General features: G+C 37.5%; 1 protein-coding gene across 6 annotated transcripts in view; it reads right to left on the bottom strand.

Annotated features, from left to right (window-relative positions):
- Window positions 1–16,322, bottom strand: part of PUM2 (pumilio RNA binding family member 2) — a 91,978-nt gene that overhangs the window by 62,404 nt on the left and 13,252 nt on the right. For 4 of the 6 annotated variants that reach the window (XM_037035479.1, XM_037035480.1, XM_037035482.1 and 1 more), the window contains exon 2: window positions 4,642–4,710. In XM_037035479.1, coding sequence (XP_036891374.1) covers window positions 4,642–4,692 — 51 coding nt within the window. In that variant the 5' untranslated portion in view covers window positions 4,693–4,710. Of the gene's footprint in view, window positions 1–2,662; window positions 2,737–3,635; window positions 3,757–4,641; window positions 4,711–16,322 lie in introns of those variants that run through there. The other 2 variants (XM_037035484.1, XM_037035481.1) reach the window with 2 other exon arrangements.

Genomic DNA, 16,322 nt, shown 5'->3' with positions numbered 1-16,322 from the left:
CAACAAAATAGGAGAAGTTGCTTTGAAGAAAGTGGGAAAAGTTCAATTTGGGCATGTTTCTAATCTACAGATCTTTTTAAATGTTCATTTTTAAAGGTAACTAACTTCTGCTTTTTAAAAAAATTTTTCCATGTTCAGATCTTCCTGGGTTATAAATAATATGTATTTAAAGTTTAGACATTTTTAAACAATAATCTCCTCTAACAATGATCCCAGTAAAACATCTCTGTTCCTTCAATTTTCAAAACTTTCACAATAAAAGTTTCATGCAAATATAGAAACAAAAAACAAAGCCAGTAATACTAAAACACTGTACTTAAATATTATTTTAATGATTGAACATTTATTCATAGTAAAACCCAAGTTAATCCCGTAAAAATACTGTATAAATAAACTATTTCAGGAAGAAGAGGAAAATGGCAAATAGACAATAAAGAAATGCTTTTATCCCACAGTTCATCAAGAAAAATGTTGCAGTATCAGTAAGAATATAAAGAATCAAAAATAAAGTAGTAACAATTTCACAGAAGCATTTTAGCCACAGACATAGAAGTGGCTAAAACAAATTAATCTTCTGAGGTGTTAGGTACTGTAAGATCTCTTTAAGGAGACCATCAAAGTCCTTTGGGATAAGGTTCCGAGGAGTACCTCAGTCGTGAAACACTGCTTTAAAACACAAACTGCACAACTACGGGAAAAATCTACGTTGAGTACCAACCCGGGGTGCCCGCTCATTGCCAAACACTGCTATGAACAGCTCTTGGTTTTGCAAACATTTCTCAGTTATCACACACAGGAAAATAATTTAGTAGTTAATAAAATTAATACTTCTAGCAAAGGCATTACCAACATTCTAGAAATAGCTTTCTATGACAGTTTAGACCCTGATTTCAAATACTTTTAGAGAAACTACTATCTGATGACCAAGAATAAGTTAAAAGGACTAAGTATAGAGAAAGGCAACAATTCAGGATAAAACAGTTTAAAAAGATTAAGTGGTACACTGGTTGAACTGCAGTAAAAATAGATATTTGCCCCTGGAGACTGTTTTACTGTAGTAGAAATGGGGAACTACATTACAGCAAACAAGGAGTAAGAGATCTTGAAGATCTATAAAATATATTATCCCATACTACTTCGTACTAGTTCCATAATTCACAAAAACTCTAAACCAAAGTCAGGCAACGCATTAATTTTTGTCAACCCACTCCCCTGTGCTTCCAACTCAGGAATGACGGGGTAGCACACAAATTCACGCCCCTGTGATCCACCATTTCATCAGTTCTTTTCTTCAAGAAGCTTGCCCTCTTCATCTCCAAAGAATCAGTCCAAACCCTAGTACACTGTTTCAAAATAAATACATTCCTGCTAGAGTCTATACTATGAGGTACACTTAAAATCAGGTTTTTCTACTACAATTTGTTATATAAAATGAACAGACCAACCAAATTAACATGATTATAAGGATTTAAATGTTTATGTCCACATTATGGTGTTTTAAATGAAGGTGTTCATAAAACATCCAATCTAGGACAGTTTTGAGACAGGTGATTTAAAAAAAAAATCCTCAATTGAGTACATGCTTACTGACTTTAGAGAGAGGTGAAGGGAGGGAGAGGGAAACATTAATTGGTTGCCTCTGCACACACCCTGACTGCAGAATGAACCCCAACCAAGGCATGTGCCTGTGACCTTTCAGTTTATGGCCAATGCTCTAATGGACTGAGTCATACAGGCCAGGGCAGTAGGGAGGTGTTGTTAATAAGTATGCCATTTTAAAAAGATATGTATCACCCTGGCTGGTGTGGCTCAGTGGACTGAGCACCGGCCTGTGAACCGAAGGTCACAAGTTTAATTCCCAGTCAGGGCACGTATCTGGGTTGCGGGCCAGGTCCCCAGTTGGGGGTGTATGAGAGGCAACCGACTGATGTTTCTCTCATACATGTTTCTTTTCCTCTGCCCCTCTAAAAATAAATCATTAAAATCTTAAAAATACATTGTTTCAGAAAACAAAGGAGCATCATTATTTACAATACTAAGCTACAAAAATGCTCCCATAATAAAACACATTAACTCAGTGATTTAAATTCTGGATTCCCTAAAGAATTTCAAGTAGAGGCCTCTTTCCCCTTATTTAAAAAATAAACAGGAACTTAGTGCATATATATAAAGTGTGTGTACCTATATGAAAGTAACAGCTATGTGCCTCTGCAGTATAGTCTAAAAACACTATGTAGCTTAACTTTGCTCTTTTTAAACATGACATAAAGTACATGGGTAGGTTTTTTGATTAAAATGTGTCACGGAAAAAAATGGAAAGAATGAGTTTATGAATGGATGAATACAAGTCTGCTTCTACTTCTGAATGAACTAGAAGAGACTGTCCTGATGATGATGGGCATGATCTACGAAAACCAGTACATACGAAAATAGGTCCATATGTAATGCAGTGCTTTGTACATTACAGATTTATAGCAACTTAAGACATAAGAACAACTTTATTTTTTAAAGAAAAGTTCAAGAATAGGCCAATCTATTAAAAAAGGATGTTACATAAAAAAAAATAAGCAATTTCAGAATACGCAAAAAACCAGAAATTCAAGGCTGCTTTAATTTATTAAAATGAATGAATTCTGGGATAAAACAAAACAAAAAACCTCACCTGTCAGGAAAGGAGGAGAAGACTGGTGAGAGAGAGACAGGCAGAGAAGGAAATCCCAGAAGGTTCCCTGCTGCCTGTGAGATGAGGAAAGATAGAAAGGCTTGTGGGAGAGAGAACCCAGATGCAGAAACCTGAGCAGGTTCCTTAGCTATCTCTTAGAGGTAACATAATTAGTTGGTAAACTGTTAAGAAAAAAACTTAATTAGTGAATAACAGCTTATTTAAAAATACACTTTTACTACATGATGGTCACAGAAGCACTGACCTGCTGCTATCTGCCAAAAAGCAGACATGCTAAACCTAGTCACTTTAACTCTGAGTTTGACATTCCCATTGAAAAAGTCTAAATTTAAATTTAGGTCATTTAACATAGTATTACATATTATTTACCCCCAGTTTGTCTTTTCCAAAAACCTCAAATATACCTCCATGCCCAAAGAACTAACTGAATTCCTTCTACTACTATTCTGATGATGACTTTTTTTTTTGAACTGCAGAGATGTCTTTGGATTTACAAATACTACTTAGAAAAGGAAGAAGAAAAAAGCCAATTTGTAAATATCTACACAACAGAGACTTGGGAAGTAAAATGCTGGGGGTGAAGGTGCCTAAACAGAATTACAGTAAGGGTGTGAACTTTACCTGCTTTTTAAAAAAATCATTAAGTTCAAGTTTTCACAGACTAAGCTGAAATATTATTCAAATCTGTTTTTAAGGTATGTTATTCTGTTTTCTAAAGACCAAAGAAAATAAGCAAAAGGGCAACAACCAAGAGCCCTTCTTGACTGCTTCTTTTTATTCACCCACAGGGTAAATAATGCCTAAGCAGCCTCCACTGCATTACAGTGAACCTGTAGTTATAACTAAAAAATTGTTCCCTCTCTCAAATTTTCGTAGGGCCCAGAGTTTTACATTATGCACTGAACTAACAAGCTTACTTTGGCAATACTTATGCTTAAGCACCTTAACTCACCCTTAAATCAGTCCTCTGAAAATGACAAACTCTTTGGAAAACGCTGCTCTGGAGAAGGGGAGGGTTAGCTAGCTGCAGGGTGCCCTCTTGTGGTCCAGAGGAGTGACTAGACTCTTTTTCTGCATCTGAAGAGCACAGCGTTGGATGGAGTGAGTCTCAGGAAGGTCTCTAATCTACCAAGGTAAAATAATCTCCGGGAGCAAGCAATTAATTACACATCTTAGGTCTGTTCATCATTGTTTTCTATTATCAAAGTCCACACTATGTTAGTACTATAGAACATGACAAAATACAGATGTGACCACAAGGGTTTTCATCATCAATTAAAATTTTCTAAACATTCACTAGGTATATGGAAAACTAAGTATTTTTGATGTCTTACATTACTTAATGATAAAGTTAAATAGGATGCCCCCATGAGTCGTAGATTAAAAGGACTGATAAAAAGCATTTAGAGTGCCCACTGTGTGCTAGTCATTTGAATCTATCAAGCTACTAAAGAAACTAATACAAAACAATAAACTTTAACCAGTAATATAACAAAGTATATACAAAGATTTATAAGAAGTCAGATGAGGAAGTATGATTCCACTGCAGATAGCAATGGGACAATAGATAAGCATCTTTTTCAGTAGTCTTGTAGAGGCTTAGAAGTTTTTTAAGCAAACAAACCAACAAGGAGGAATTTTTGGAAGAGAGAATAGTAAACAGTATGGCTAAAGCAAACAGCATACATATATAAAACAGAAGGACAAGATTCAAGAAGGCTCTTTTCTGAGCAAAGTATTTATGATTCATTACCAAAATACAACACACCATTTAACCAGGTCCATCAACTAGAAAAATCTCACAAAAATAATTGAGAATCACACTACATAATTGTATAATCTGAGATTTAAAAAACATGCATCATTAACCACTATTTTCAAGATTTATGGCTTAAAAAGTCTCAGTGGCTCAAACAATCAAAGTGAGGTACATATTTTTAGCATTCATAAATATTTACCTCTCCCATTCCCCGAGATTCTAATGCAAGAGCTTGAAAATCATGATTCATTTCATCCACAGATCAAACCTGTTGAATAAAAACAAAAATTAGTAGAAAGAAAAATGTAAATAATAGACTGTCAACTATTTTTATATATTAAAACTACTGCTGATGTTAGCATGAGCTAAGTATCAGCATCTTGCTAAATGGGCAAGAATAGATTTCTCTATGGAGACAGGTTTTCCTAAATAGAGCACATGACAGCAATCTGCATTGAAATTTGTAGGAAAACCTGGGGAAGGGTTCTTGGGTTACTCTGCATGCCAAAAGAAACCCTAGTAGTTTCTTGAGCAAAATAATAGATTGTGCCTGCAGCTGCCAGTGCTCACTGTGCTCCAGGTGAAGAAGAGGGGAGGGAGGGAGGAAGTAAAGAGGTCGTTATACCATGGTTCATACAAAGGAGACTGCAAATTACAAATCGACCGAGGAAGCAACTGGCTACCAAAGCTGCCTTCAAGTGTGTCCTCTATCGGAGGGGCGAAGAAACCTCACCATACAGGCCTGGTACTATGGCACTTTGTGAAATTGGACATTATCGGAAGTCGGAACTTCTGATTTGCAAACTTCCCTTCCAGAGTCCCGAAACTGCTCTGGACTTCAGACAGATCTGCACCTCCAGAGAGTAGCAACTGGTGCTTTGCAGGAGACAAGTGAGGCCTATCTGGTTAGCACTTCTGAAGACAACAACCTGTGCACTATCCTTGTCAAACGTGTAACAATTATGCCAAAAGATATCCAGCTAGTACATCACGTATGTGGAGAACATGCCTGAGAATCTACTACACAATAGGAAACATTCCATTCTTTAAAAAAATTAATGTTCTCTTCTTCCTGTTCTTGGTAGTTCTGAACATTAGGTTTATTTTTTCCCTATGGGGTAAAAAGGTACCTAAGTACATCATGGCAGGTTGAAGAAACAGGAAACAGAAATTGGGCAGTTTTTCCATTTTCACTTGTGTTTAAATTTTTAAAATACAAACACAGAGACATAAAACGTTAATGCAGGTCAAAATGTTTCAGTGAGGGGACTTCCGCCAAGATGGAGGCACAGGTGGAAACACTGTGCCTTCTCCCACAACCAAGTTTGAATACAACAAAGGTTTAGGAAACAAAGACACAGCCAAAGAACAGAAAACTGAACTATACGGAAGTCCGACAACAACAAACCCTTCAACCGGGACGGGTAAGAGGGGCGGAGAGCCAGCAGCGGAGCAGGGTCGGGCAGGAAAGATCCCCAGATCCAGGCACGCAGGCAGCGCGGACCCAGACTGACTGTGGTCGCACATTCGCGCACAGTGAGACAGACCGTGCAGGCCCCAGCAGGCGACCCCAGTGGTGGAGGGCTGACCGCGGTGGCACATTTGCGTGCAGTGGGACGAAACGCGTGGGCCCCGGTGATGGTGGCAGCTGCGGCAGCAGCAGCGAGAAGCAGCAGACGGGACCACCACTGCTCCTCTCTGACCCCGCCCCCATCATGCAACATCACAACCCAGTGACTGAGTTGCCCTGCTCTGGTGAACACCTAGGGCTCCGATCCTGATACGAACGTAACAGGCACAAACAGTCCAAAAGATGGCTCAAGAAGAACTCAAAGCCCCAGAGCCGATAATTCTAAGCGATCAAGAAACAGCCAGCCTCTCAAATGCACAGTTCAAAACACTGATCATCAGGATGCTCACAGAACTGGTTGATTATAGTCACAAATTACAGGAACATATGAAGGCTAAACTAATTGAAATCAAGGGAAATGCACAGGAAATCAATAGTGATGGAAAGGAAACTGGGACTCAAATCAATGGAATGGACAAGAAGGAAGAAAGAAACATCCAACCAGAAAGGAATGAAGAAATGAGAATTCAAAACAATGAGGAGAGGCTTGGGAACCTCCGGGACATCTTTAAACATTCCAACATCCGAAGTATAGGGGTACCAGAAGGGGGAAAGAAACAGCCACGAGTGGAAAACGTATTTGAACAAATAATAAAGGAGAACTTCCCCAGTCTGGCAAAGGAAATAGACTTCCAGGAAATCCAGGAAGCTCAGAGAGTGCCAAAGAAGTTGGACCCAAGAAGGAACACACCAAGGCACATCATAATTACATTAGCCAAGATTAAAATGAAGGAGAGAATCCTAGAAGCAGCAAGAGATAAGGGGACAGTCACCTACAAAGGAGTACCCATCAGACTGTCAGCGGATTTCTCAAAAGAGACCTTACAGGCAAGAAGGGGCTGGAAAGAAGTATTCCAAGTCATGAAATCCAAAGACCTACAGCCAAGATTGCTTTATCCAGCAAAACTTTCATTTAGAATGAAAGTTTGGATGGATGGATGGACAGATAAAGAATGGATGGACAGATAAAGTGCTTCTCAGATAAGGGCAAGTTCAAGGAGTTCATCATCACCAAGCCCTTATTATATGAAATGCTAAAGGGACTTATATAAGAAAAAGAAAATGAAAAATATGAACAGTGAAAGGACAGCAAACACACAGTTATTAACAACACCTAAAACAAAAGCAAACCAAGAGGACATATAGATCAGGAGTGGAACCATAGAAATGAAGAACACATGGAGGGTTAGCAACAGGGGAGTGGGAAGAGGAGAAGGGGGGAGAAGGTACAGAAAATAGCATAGACAGTAGGTAGAAAATAGATGGGGGGGGGGAGAATAGTAGGGGAAATATAAAATCCAAAGAACTTGAGACACGTGGTTATAAACTAAGGATGGGAAAATGGTGGGGGAGGGAATGTGCGGGTGGAGGGGAATGAAGTGGGGGAATAGAACAACTGTAATAGTATAATCAATAAAATGTATTTTTTAAAAAAGGGGGAAAAACAAAAAATATGTTTCAGTGAACAAGATTCAGCAATCCAACTTCATGACAACATAAATAAACCTGTTAAATTTTTCTGGACAATGCCAAATTTGGATGAAAAACAAACAAACAAGTAAGTGTCTTACGGATGGCAACTACAAAATGGTGTTTCTAATACTTTTATCACGTAGTAGATTCCATCTACCCACTATACTTCTCTGAGTTGTACGTACCTACATGCAAGTATGTATTTTTAATATTGTCTGTCTCCTGTGCTGTTCCTGTAAATTTGTTATTAAAATACGTTAAACTAAAAAATTAAAAGAATAGATGGAAAGAACAAAGTCAAGTACTAAAATGCAGTTATCTTGTTTTTTTTTAATGTTGCAGTTCCTACTACGAAATTTTCTGCCAGAATTTCTCAGCATTTCATTATTTGTAGATCTTATACCAATAACACTTTTCACTGAAATTATTTAAATGATGCTTCAGTTCTACCTCAAAGCAAAATATAATCAGCTGCAATTATAATAGGTTTTCTGAAGAATATTCCTTTCCCTTCTCAAACAAAAACTAAAGCATATATTCCCATTTTTCCATGTCTAACCAACAGTTTTAATTGCTTTTTATAGTTCATGTGACAATATGTTCTTGAATTACAGGCCCTTTGCCTGCTAGTGTTTAACACTGCTGAAAAAAACCCACTTAGGTCTGAAACAAATTCACAGCCCCCAAAGTTTTGGGCCTTGCAATGTAATTCTGTTACTCTCCCCGGTAAGCTCGTTCTCTCTAAACCCCCCCAGCACTCTGACATTATAAAGCACGCCTCCCTCCTGTGGCGCTGCTCTCTGTCGCCCTTTCCCATCTGATTCTCCTTTTGTACTTTATCGGTCTAGTTGCTTCTCCCCAGCCTTCTTCACAGAGTCCTATTTGTCACCTCAACTCTCAAATAAAGGCCAGTGTTCCATCGGTATCCTATCCAAGAAACTTTCCTCTCTAACCTTTGTCCTGAGCGATCTCATTCACTCTAAGTACTTTAGGGCCCTTCACCCCCAAATTTGGATTTATAAACCAAATCTCTCCCCTCTTCAAAATTCCCAACTACCTTCTTCCTCCTCCAATCCCTGAAGATACCACAGGAAGTTCCAACTTTATTCTTCTTTCTTCCCCACCTCTAACTTAATTCTTTTGTACACCAACACCCAATCACTAACATGGACCTCTTCCTTTACTTAAATCTATCCATTTTCCAGCTGTCTGGTGGTTCAGACCATCATCATCTCTTATCTAGAATACTGCAATCCTCTCCTGTCTTCCCATCCTGCAACCTAATCTCCAAAAATGTAGTCATCTTCCTGAACTCTAGTCTGATCCTGTGACTTCATTTTTAATCTTCGACTTAAAAATAAAGCTCAAACTCCTAAATGTGGCTTACAAGGGAAGTATAACAGTTTCAAATTACAGTTCTAGCAGCTAGTACTTCTAGATTCTGGACAAGTAACCTAGACTGTTTTTCCTCAGTCTCCTCACGGGAACCTGACTGCAGAAACTGCTACGTGGATTGTTGTGAAAACTGAATTAGACACAACAGTACCAAATACAAAAGCATTCAAGTTAGACAGTAAGGAAAGCCCTTCAATCTTTTTACCATATGGTACTTCAACAATTGGATGTCCATATAGGATGGGGCAAAAGTAGGTTTACAGTAGTTTGTATGGAAAGTAATATAATAATTAATAACACAAGAATAAACTGTTTTGTATATTCACAACTTTGCCCCACCTATATGTAAAAACATACACCTCACACCTTAATATAAAAATTAACTCACAAAAGATTATATATATACCTAAATGTAACATATAACATAACATATAACATATAACATCACAAAACTCTAGGGAAAAAAAAACAGAGAAAAGCTGTGTGAACTTGTTTTTAGATCACATCAAAAGCAGAGTCTATAAAAGAAAAACTGGTATCTACAAATCTGACTTATGTAAACATGTGCTACAAAAAACATCACAGACCAGGAGAAAAATATTCATAAATCACATATGCAATACAGGACTTGTATCCAGAATATATTAAAAATGTTCTTAAAAAATAAGAAGAGAACAGACAACCCAATTAAAAAATGGGCAAAAGATCTAAACAGATACTACATCAAAGTTTTCTGGCAGCAAATAAACTATTCTTTTATCTTGTTAGAAAAGCTGGTATATTAACAGTTTTTACAAAATAAATGTTTCATTCATTCTTCCATTAATTCAGTAAGCTTTAACCAGGCATCTTTAATGTGTAAGATTTTGTAAAGAAAAGTAAAAGTTAAGATATGATCACTGTTCTCAAAGAGTTTAGGCCCTGGCTGGTGTAGCTCAGTGGATTGAGAGCAAGTTGCAAACCAAATCAAGGAGTATAAATGAATCTGGTATTTCCTGGTAATTGGAGGAGTAGCTCCTACCAGACCAAACCCCCCTACAAGTAACAATAAACTCTGGACAAAATAAAGAAAAATAAAAATGTAATTTAAAATAAATAAAACAACTTAAATTCCTATAAACACAGTCTTAAAGCTTGAAGATCCAAAGGACAGAGTTTGGGACAAGGAGAACAGCTGGAAACTGAGAAGGCTTAAAAAGGAGGCAACCAAATTCCGCTTGGACTTTTAGACAATCCCTGAACTACACAGACGGGACAGACTGCAAGCAGCACAATTAAGGCTAAAAGAACTAAGCAAAATGTTTGCTGCTGACCACCTTCAAGTCAGAGAGCTTAAGTCCATGAAAACGAAAACAAAGACAGCCAATATTCTCCATAAGAACATAGAATCTAGAACATCTTCAATGTCAACATGTACCTGGAACACAACCCAAAATTATTAAACATAAAAAAACAACAAAATTATTAGACATATGTATAAACAGGAAAACTAAATAAAGACTAACCCCAAGATAATCCAGGTTAGAATTAGCAAAGATATTAAAGCAACTGCTATGACTGTGTGCAAAGATGAATGAAAGAAAAAATCATGTTAAAAAAATACAAAACTTCAGCAAAGCAAAACTATAAAAAGAACCAAAAGGAAATCCTAAAAAAGAAAGCTATCTTTAAAAAAATTTCACTGCCCTGGCTGGTGTAGCTCAGTGGACTGAGCGTGGGCCTGCGAACCAGACGATCGCGGTTCGATTCCCAGTCAGAGCACATGCCTGGGTTGCAGACCAGTTCCCAGCAGGGGATGCACGAGAAGCAACCATACATTGATGTTTCTCTTCCTCTCTCCTTCCCTTCCCCTCTAAAGATAGATAGATAGATAAATAAATAAATAAATAAATAAATAAATAAAAATTTCACTGGATGCACTTAACATCACCTTGGAGATAAAGGGTCAATGAATAGAAGACAGATCAATGGAGATGTCCAATCTCAAGAAAAGAGGAGGAGAGAATGAGATGGAAAAATTATTTGAAGAAAAGGCCACAAATTTCCCCAAATTTCATGAAAGCAAAAATTATAGATTCAAGATACTCAATGAACCCCAGGCAAGATAAATAGAAAAAAAATAACTCATACCCACACACATCAGAATAAAAATGCTGAAAACCAAAGATAAAAAGATCCTGACAGCAGCTAGAGGGGGGAAAATTACATAAAGGGGGAAAATGATACAAATGACCACTTAGTTTGTGCTAGAAACAGTGGGGATCAGAATATAAAGTGCTGAAAGAAAAAAAATGCTAAACCAGAATTTTATGTGCTGCAAGAATAAAGGCTGCCTTCGCTGGATGGCTCGGTTGGAGCACTGACCCGCACCACAAAGCTGTGGATTCGATTTCTGGTTAGGTTGCAAGTTCATGGGTCCCTGGTCCGGGTGCATCCAGGAGGCCAGCACTTGATGTGTGCGTCTGCCCCTGCCTCTTTCTTCCTTTCTCTCTAAAAGCAACGAATATATCCGAAGGTGAAAATTAAAAATAATTAAAAGCTAAAACAAAGACATTTTAAATAAAAAGAAAGTTCATTACAACAGACTACCACCTGAAAAAACGCTTTTTAAAAAACTCTTCAGGCTAAAGGGAAATGGTAACAGATGTAAATGTGTATCACCAGGAAGGAGTGAAGAACACCAAAAATGGAAGTATGTGTGTAAGTACAAAGGACTATTTTTTTCCTCTTAATTTCTTCAAAATACACACACCCATTTAAAGCAAAAAATTCAATACCATATTATGGATTTTATAACATTTGTAGATGATTGAAGTTACATGCACATTCAATATTCACTATAACTATTTCTAGCCATACCATCATGCCACTGGATTTTAAAGCAAAACCCAGTTTCAGATCAAAATACTCTTTTATGACACATGTCATAAAAGAGAAAAATTTTGTGTACTGTGTCAAAATACTCTTTTATGACACAATGCACACATGCATACACATATACATATAAAATTCTATACATATATGGACACCTATGTATAACCACCAACTATCAAGATAAGTAAAGAAATCTTGGTCCAAATGTGTCCCACAACTTCGCAGTCACACAATCTAAGCTCTCCATTTTAATGACACACTAATGTCTTAGTACAGTTTGCTTTAACCACCCTTGATTTCTTAATTGTTCTTTAAAATTTCCTAAATTTGGACAAAGCATACATTCATTATTCTGTAAGTACTTCATATGATTTCATATTTCTCTTGACTCTATGCCCTTTGTACTTTTTTTAAGATTTACATTTGTGATCTCAATTTCTCTTAAACCTTCTATTTATAGCTCCTATATTTTCTCCATCTCTCATTACAGCCTCAACTTCTTCGAAGCATTAACTGCTTCCTAAATCTAATGGCAAATTATACAAAGCTTCAGGATACTGCAAACATGTTATCAGCAATCACCTAATATTTATACAGCTAATTTCTTAACAATTTAAGACATAAAATTTACAAATTTAAATCCTATTTTCTTGATAATGCATTCACACAATTCTGACTTCATAATTTAATTTATAAACATATACTAAATGATATTAACCCCTGAAGTCTGTGCTCATATAAAGATCATACCAATCAATCATTAAAAAAATCTTTCATGTAACATCTTATTTATCTGTATTCTGAGAACAGACCGTCTTTATTAAGGTAATTAGGGTGGAAATGGCTCAAAACTGTATTATTATTGTTATTATAAGTTCATGGTTTGATTTCTGCAAGTTTGTTAAACCCGTAAATCTTAATTTACTTATCTGTTGTAAAGATCAAATGAGATAATATATTCAAAGGGCTTTGTGAGCTATTAATAAAAAGTGCTCACCAAATACTATGTATGTATTAAGAGCATCACTATGGACTACTCTAGAAAAAATGGATACTTTCTAGCCCTGGCTGGCATAGCTCAGTGAATTGAGTACGGCCTGCGAAGCACAGGATCGCGGTTTGATTCCCAGTCAGGGCACATGCCTGGGTTGCAGGCCAGTTCCCAGTGGGGGACACATGAGAGGCAACCACACATTGATATTTCTCTCCCTCTCTCCTCTTCCCCTCTCTCTGAAAATAAATAAATAAAATATTTTTAAAAAATGGATACCTTCTGAGGCTCTTCAGGTGCTCAGTGTTTACCTCTCTTGAGTCAGCTTTTGTTAGTATGTCAGCTTCCTGCCTTGCTGCAGGTTAAATATCAATGGACCTGAAAGTAAAGGTACCACTTCTAACATTTCTTATTAGGTTACTTTTAATTTGCAGTAATCTGTAGTCACAGATATCCAACTATGGTAGACTTGTAAGATTAGACACATTCCAGGAAGAACCTACCTCCAACAAACACAAAAAACACATTCTAAAGTTACAATTCTTTCTTAGGAAAACAATTTGGCATCATATATATAAATGCATATTATCTCTTGAACCAGTCTCCCCAACTTTGGGAATCAATTCTAAGAATAAAACCTAAATATAAAAAACTTTTATGTACAAAGATGTTTGTAGTAATGCTGCTTGCAATCCTGAAATTTTAAACTGCGTAACTGTCCCACAATAAGTAATACAGTACTATAAAATGGAGTATCATGTAGTTATTAAAAACACTTGAGTATATAATTAAGAAAATGCTTGTATAGTAATGTTAAGAAACAATGAAAGAGACTTCCAATCAAGATGGAGGCACAGGCATACATGCCTTGCCTCCTGGTACAAACACAGAAAGAATTACAACTAGATCTCAAAGAAGTAACACCCGGAACTGTCAGAAAAGTTGAGCTGTTTGTATGAAGTCTGACAGCTGAGGATGTAAAGAAGCCACATTTATCCAGACAGGAGGGCCAGAGTCCTAGAGACTCAGAGAGGCACAGAAACACAGTGTGGCAAACAGAGGTGGCAGTGGTGGCAGGAATGGCAGATAAAAATCAGGAGTGGTACCCTGACAGCGAAGGATCCCAACCCCAGTCCAGATAAACCCCCATAACTTCTGACTGTGAAAACTAGTGGGGCTGGGGTGGCAGAAGAAACTGCCAGATTTTCAGGAGACCCACTTAAAAGGCCAGCACAGACTCAGAACGTATGCAAACTCACCCCCTCTGGAATTCACCACCAGGGCAAAAGCTGGAACGGTGCCAGTCACATATGGAAAGTGTATGAAGTGACTGGAAATGGGGCGAGTGGCCGGCAAACTTCAGAAGCCAGAGAGCTGCATTACCCACTCTCCAAACCTTCCCCCCCACACTGTGCCTCGAAGCCATGAAATGGGTTGCCCCGCCCTGATGATTACCTAAGGCTTCACCTCACACAATTTACAGGTGCATTTTCTACAAGAGCAGCTTACCTAATACACAGAAACACATAGTGAGGCTGCCAAATTGAGGAGGCAGAGAAATGTGGCCCAAAAGAAAGAAAAGAAAACCCCAGAAAAAGAACTAAATGAAATGGAGATGACCAACCTATCAGACGCAGAGTTCAAAACACTGGTGATAAGGATGCTCAAAGAACTCACTTGAGTTAGACAACAACAGAAAGAAAGAAATGAAGGTTACACTAAGTGAAATAAAAATCTACAGGGAACCATGAGTAGAGGAGAGGAAGCTGGGATTCAAATCAACAATTTGGAACATAAGGAAGAAATAAGCATTCAACCAGAACAGCAAGAAGAAAAAATAATTCAAAACAACTAGGATAGTGTAAGGACCCTCTGGGACACCTCCAAACGTACCAATATCCGAATCATAGGGGGGCCAGAAGAGGAACAGCAAGAAATTAAAAACTTATTTGAAAAGTGAAAGCAAACTTCCCTAATTTGGTGAAGGAAATAGACATACAAATCCAGGAATCACAAAGCATCCCAAAGAAGATGGATCTAAAGAGGACCACACCAAGACACATCATAATTAAAATGCCAAAGGTTAAACATAAAGAATCTTAAAAGCAGCAAGAAAAAAGCGGAGAGTTACCTACAAAGGAGTTCTCATAAGGTTATCAGCTGTCTTCTCAAAAGAAACTTTACAGGCAAGAAGTATTCAAAGTAATGAAAGCCAAGGACCTACAGCCAAGATTACTCTATCCAGCAAAGCAATCAGAATGGAAGGGCAGATAAAGTGCTTCCCAGAAAAGGTAGAGCTAAAGGAGTACATCATCACCAAGTCATTATTATATGAAATGGTAAAGGGACTTATTTAAGAAAAAGATCAAAACTATCAACATTAAAATGACAAGAAATTCACAACTGTCAACAACTAAATTAAAAAAAAAAACAAACCATCAGTGGATTGAGTGCGGGCCTGCGAACCACACGATCGTGGTTCAATTCCCAGTCAGGGTACATGCCTGGGTTGCAGGCCAGTTCCCAGCAGGGGACTCACAAGACGCAACCATACATTGACGTTTCTCTCCCTCTCTCCTTCCCTTCCCCTCTAAAGATAAACAAATAAAATCTTTAAAAAAAAGAAGTAAAAAAAAAAAAAAAAACCAAATTAGGCAAACAACTAGCACTGGAACAGAATCATAGGTATGGAGATCTTTTGGAGAGTCATCAGCTGGGAAGGAGGAAGGGGAAAAATGGGGGAAAAGATGAGGGGATTAAGAAACATAATTGGTAGGTACAAAATAGACAGGAGGACGTTAAGAACAGTACAGGAAATGGAGAAGCCAAAGAACTTATATGTCTGATCCATGGACATGAACTGGGGGGAAGGGGGATGGGGGGACACAACACACATGATGACGGGGATGACGACAGCGGGTGATGGTTAGAGGAAAGGGGATACCAGGTGGTGGAGGAGGGCAAAGGGGAATACACTGGGACAACTGTAACAACATAATCAATATCTTTTTAAAAAATAATGAAATAAAACAAAACCCGTAACAGTCCTTACATGATCAGAGTACATCAATTTTCCATCTAGTTATCTGAATTTTATTACCTTTCTATAATAAACCTGTGTGATGAATGAGAGGGAGATTTTTATTAAGAAAAAAAGTGCATACAGTAGTAGACTTAAGAAACTTCCTCAAGAGTGAAGCACTGAAACTTTACTAAAGCTATTGTTTTTGCTTATTCCAGGTTTTCATCTGTGGTCCAGATAAATGAGATCGTAAGCTAAAGAGCCTGTGAATATATGTGAGAGGTCTCTTACCACTATGGATCAGTTCTTTTGCTTGCCCAATGCAGGAGTCAACAAACTTTTTCTGTAAAGAGCCACACAGTAATTATTTTAGGCTTTGTGGACAAACAGCAATAAATTTTAAAAAAATGAATAAGCATGGATGTTCCTAATAAAACATTATTTATCAACAGTGAAACTTGATTTTCGTATATTTTTCAAATATCACAAAATTCT

Source organism: Sturnira hondurensis, unplaced genomic scaffold (genome assembly GCF_014824575.4).
Source record: "Sturnira hondurensis isolate 20B ecotype Veracruz unplaced genomic scaffold, ASM1482457v3 Scaffold0022319, whole genome shotgun sequence".
Lineage (NCBI taxonomy): Eukaryota > Metazoa > Chordata > Mammalia > Chiroptera > Phyllostomidae > Sturnira > Sturnira hondurensis.
Note: the sequence above shows the minus strand (reverse complement) of the source record. Positions and strands in the feature narration are given on the sequence as shown.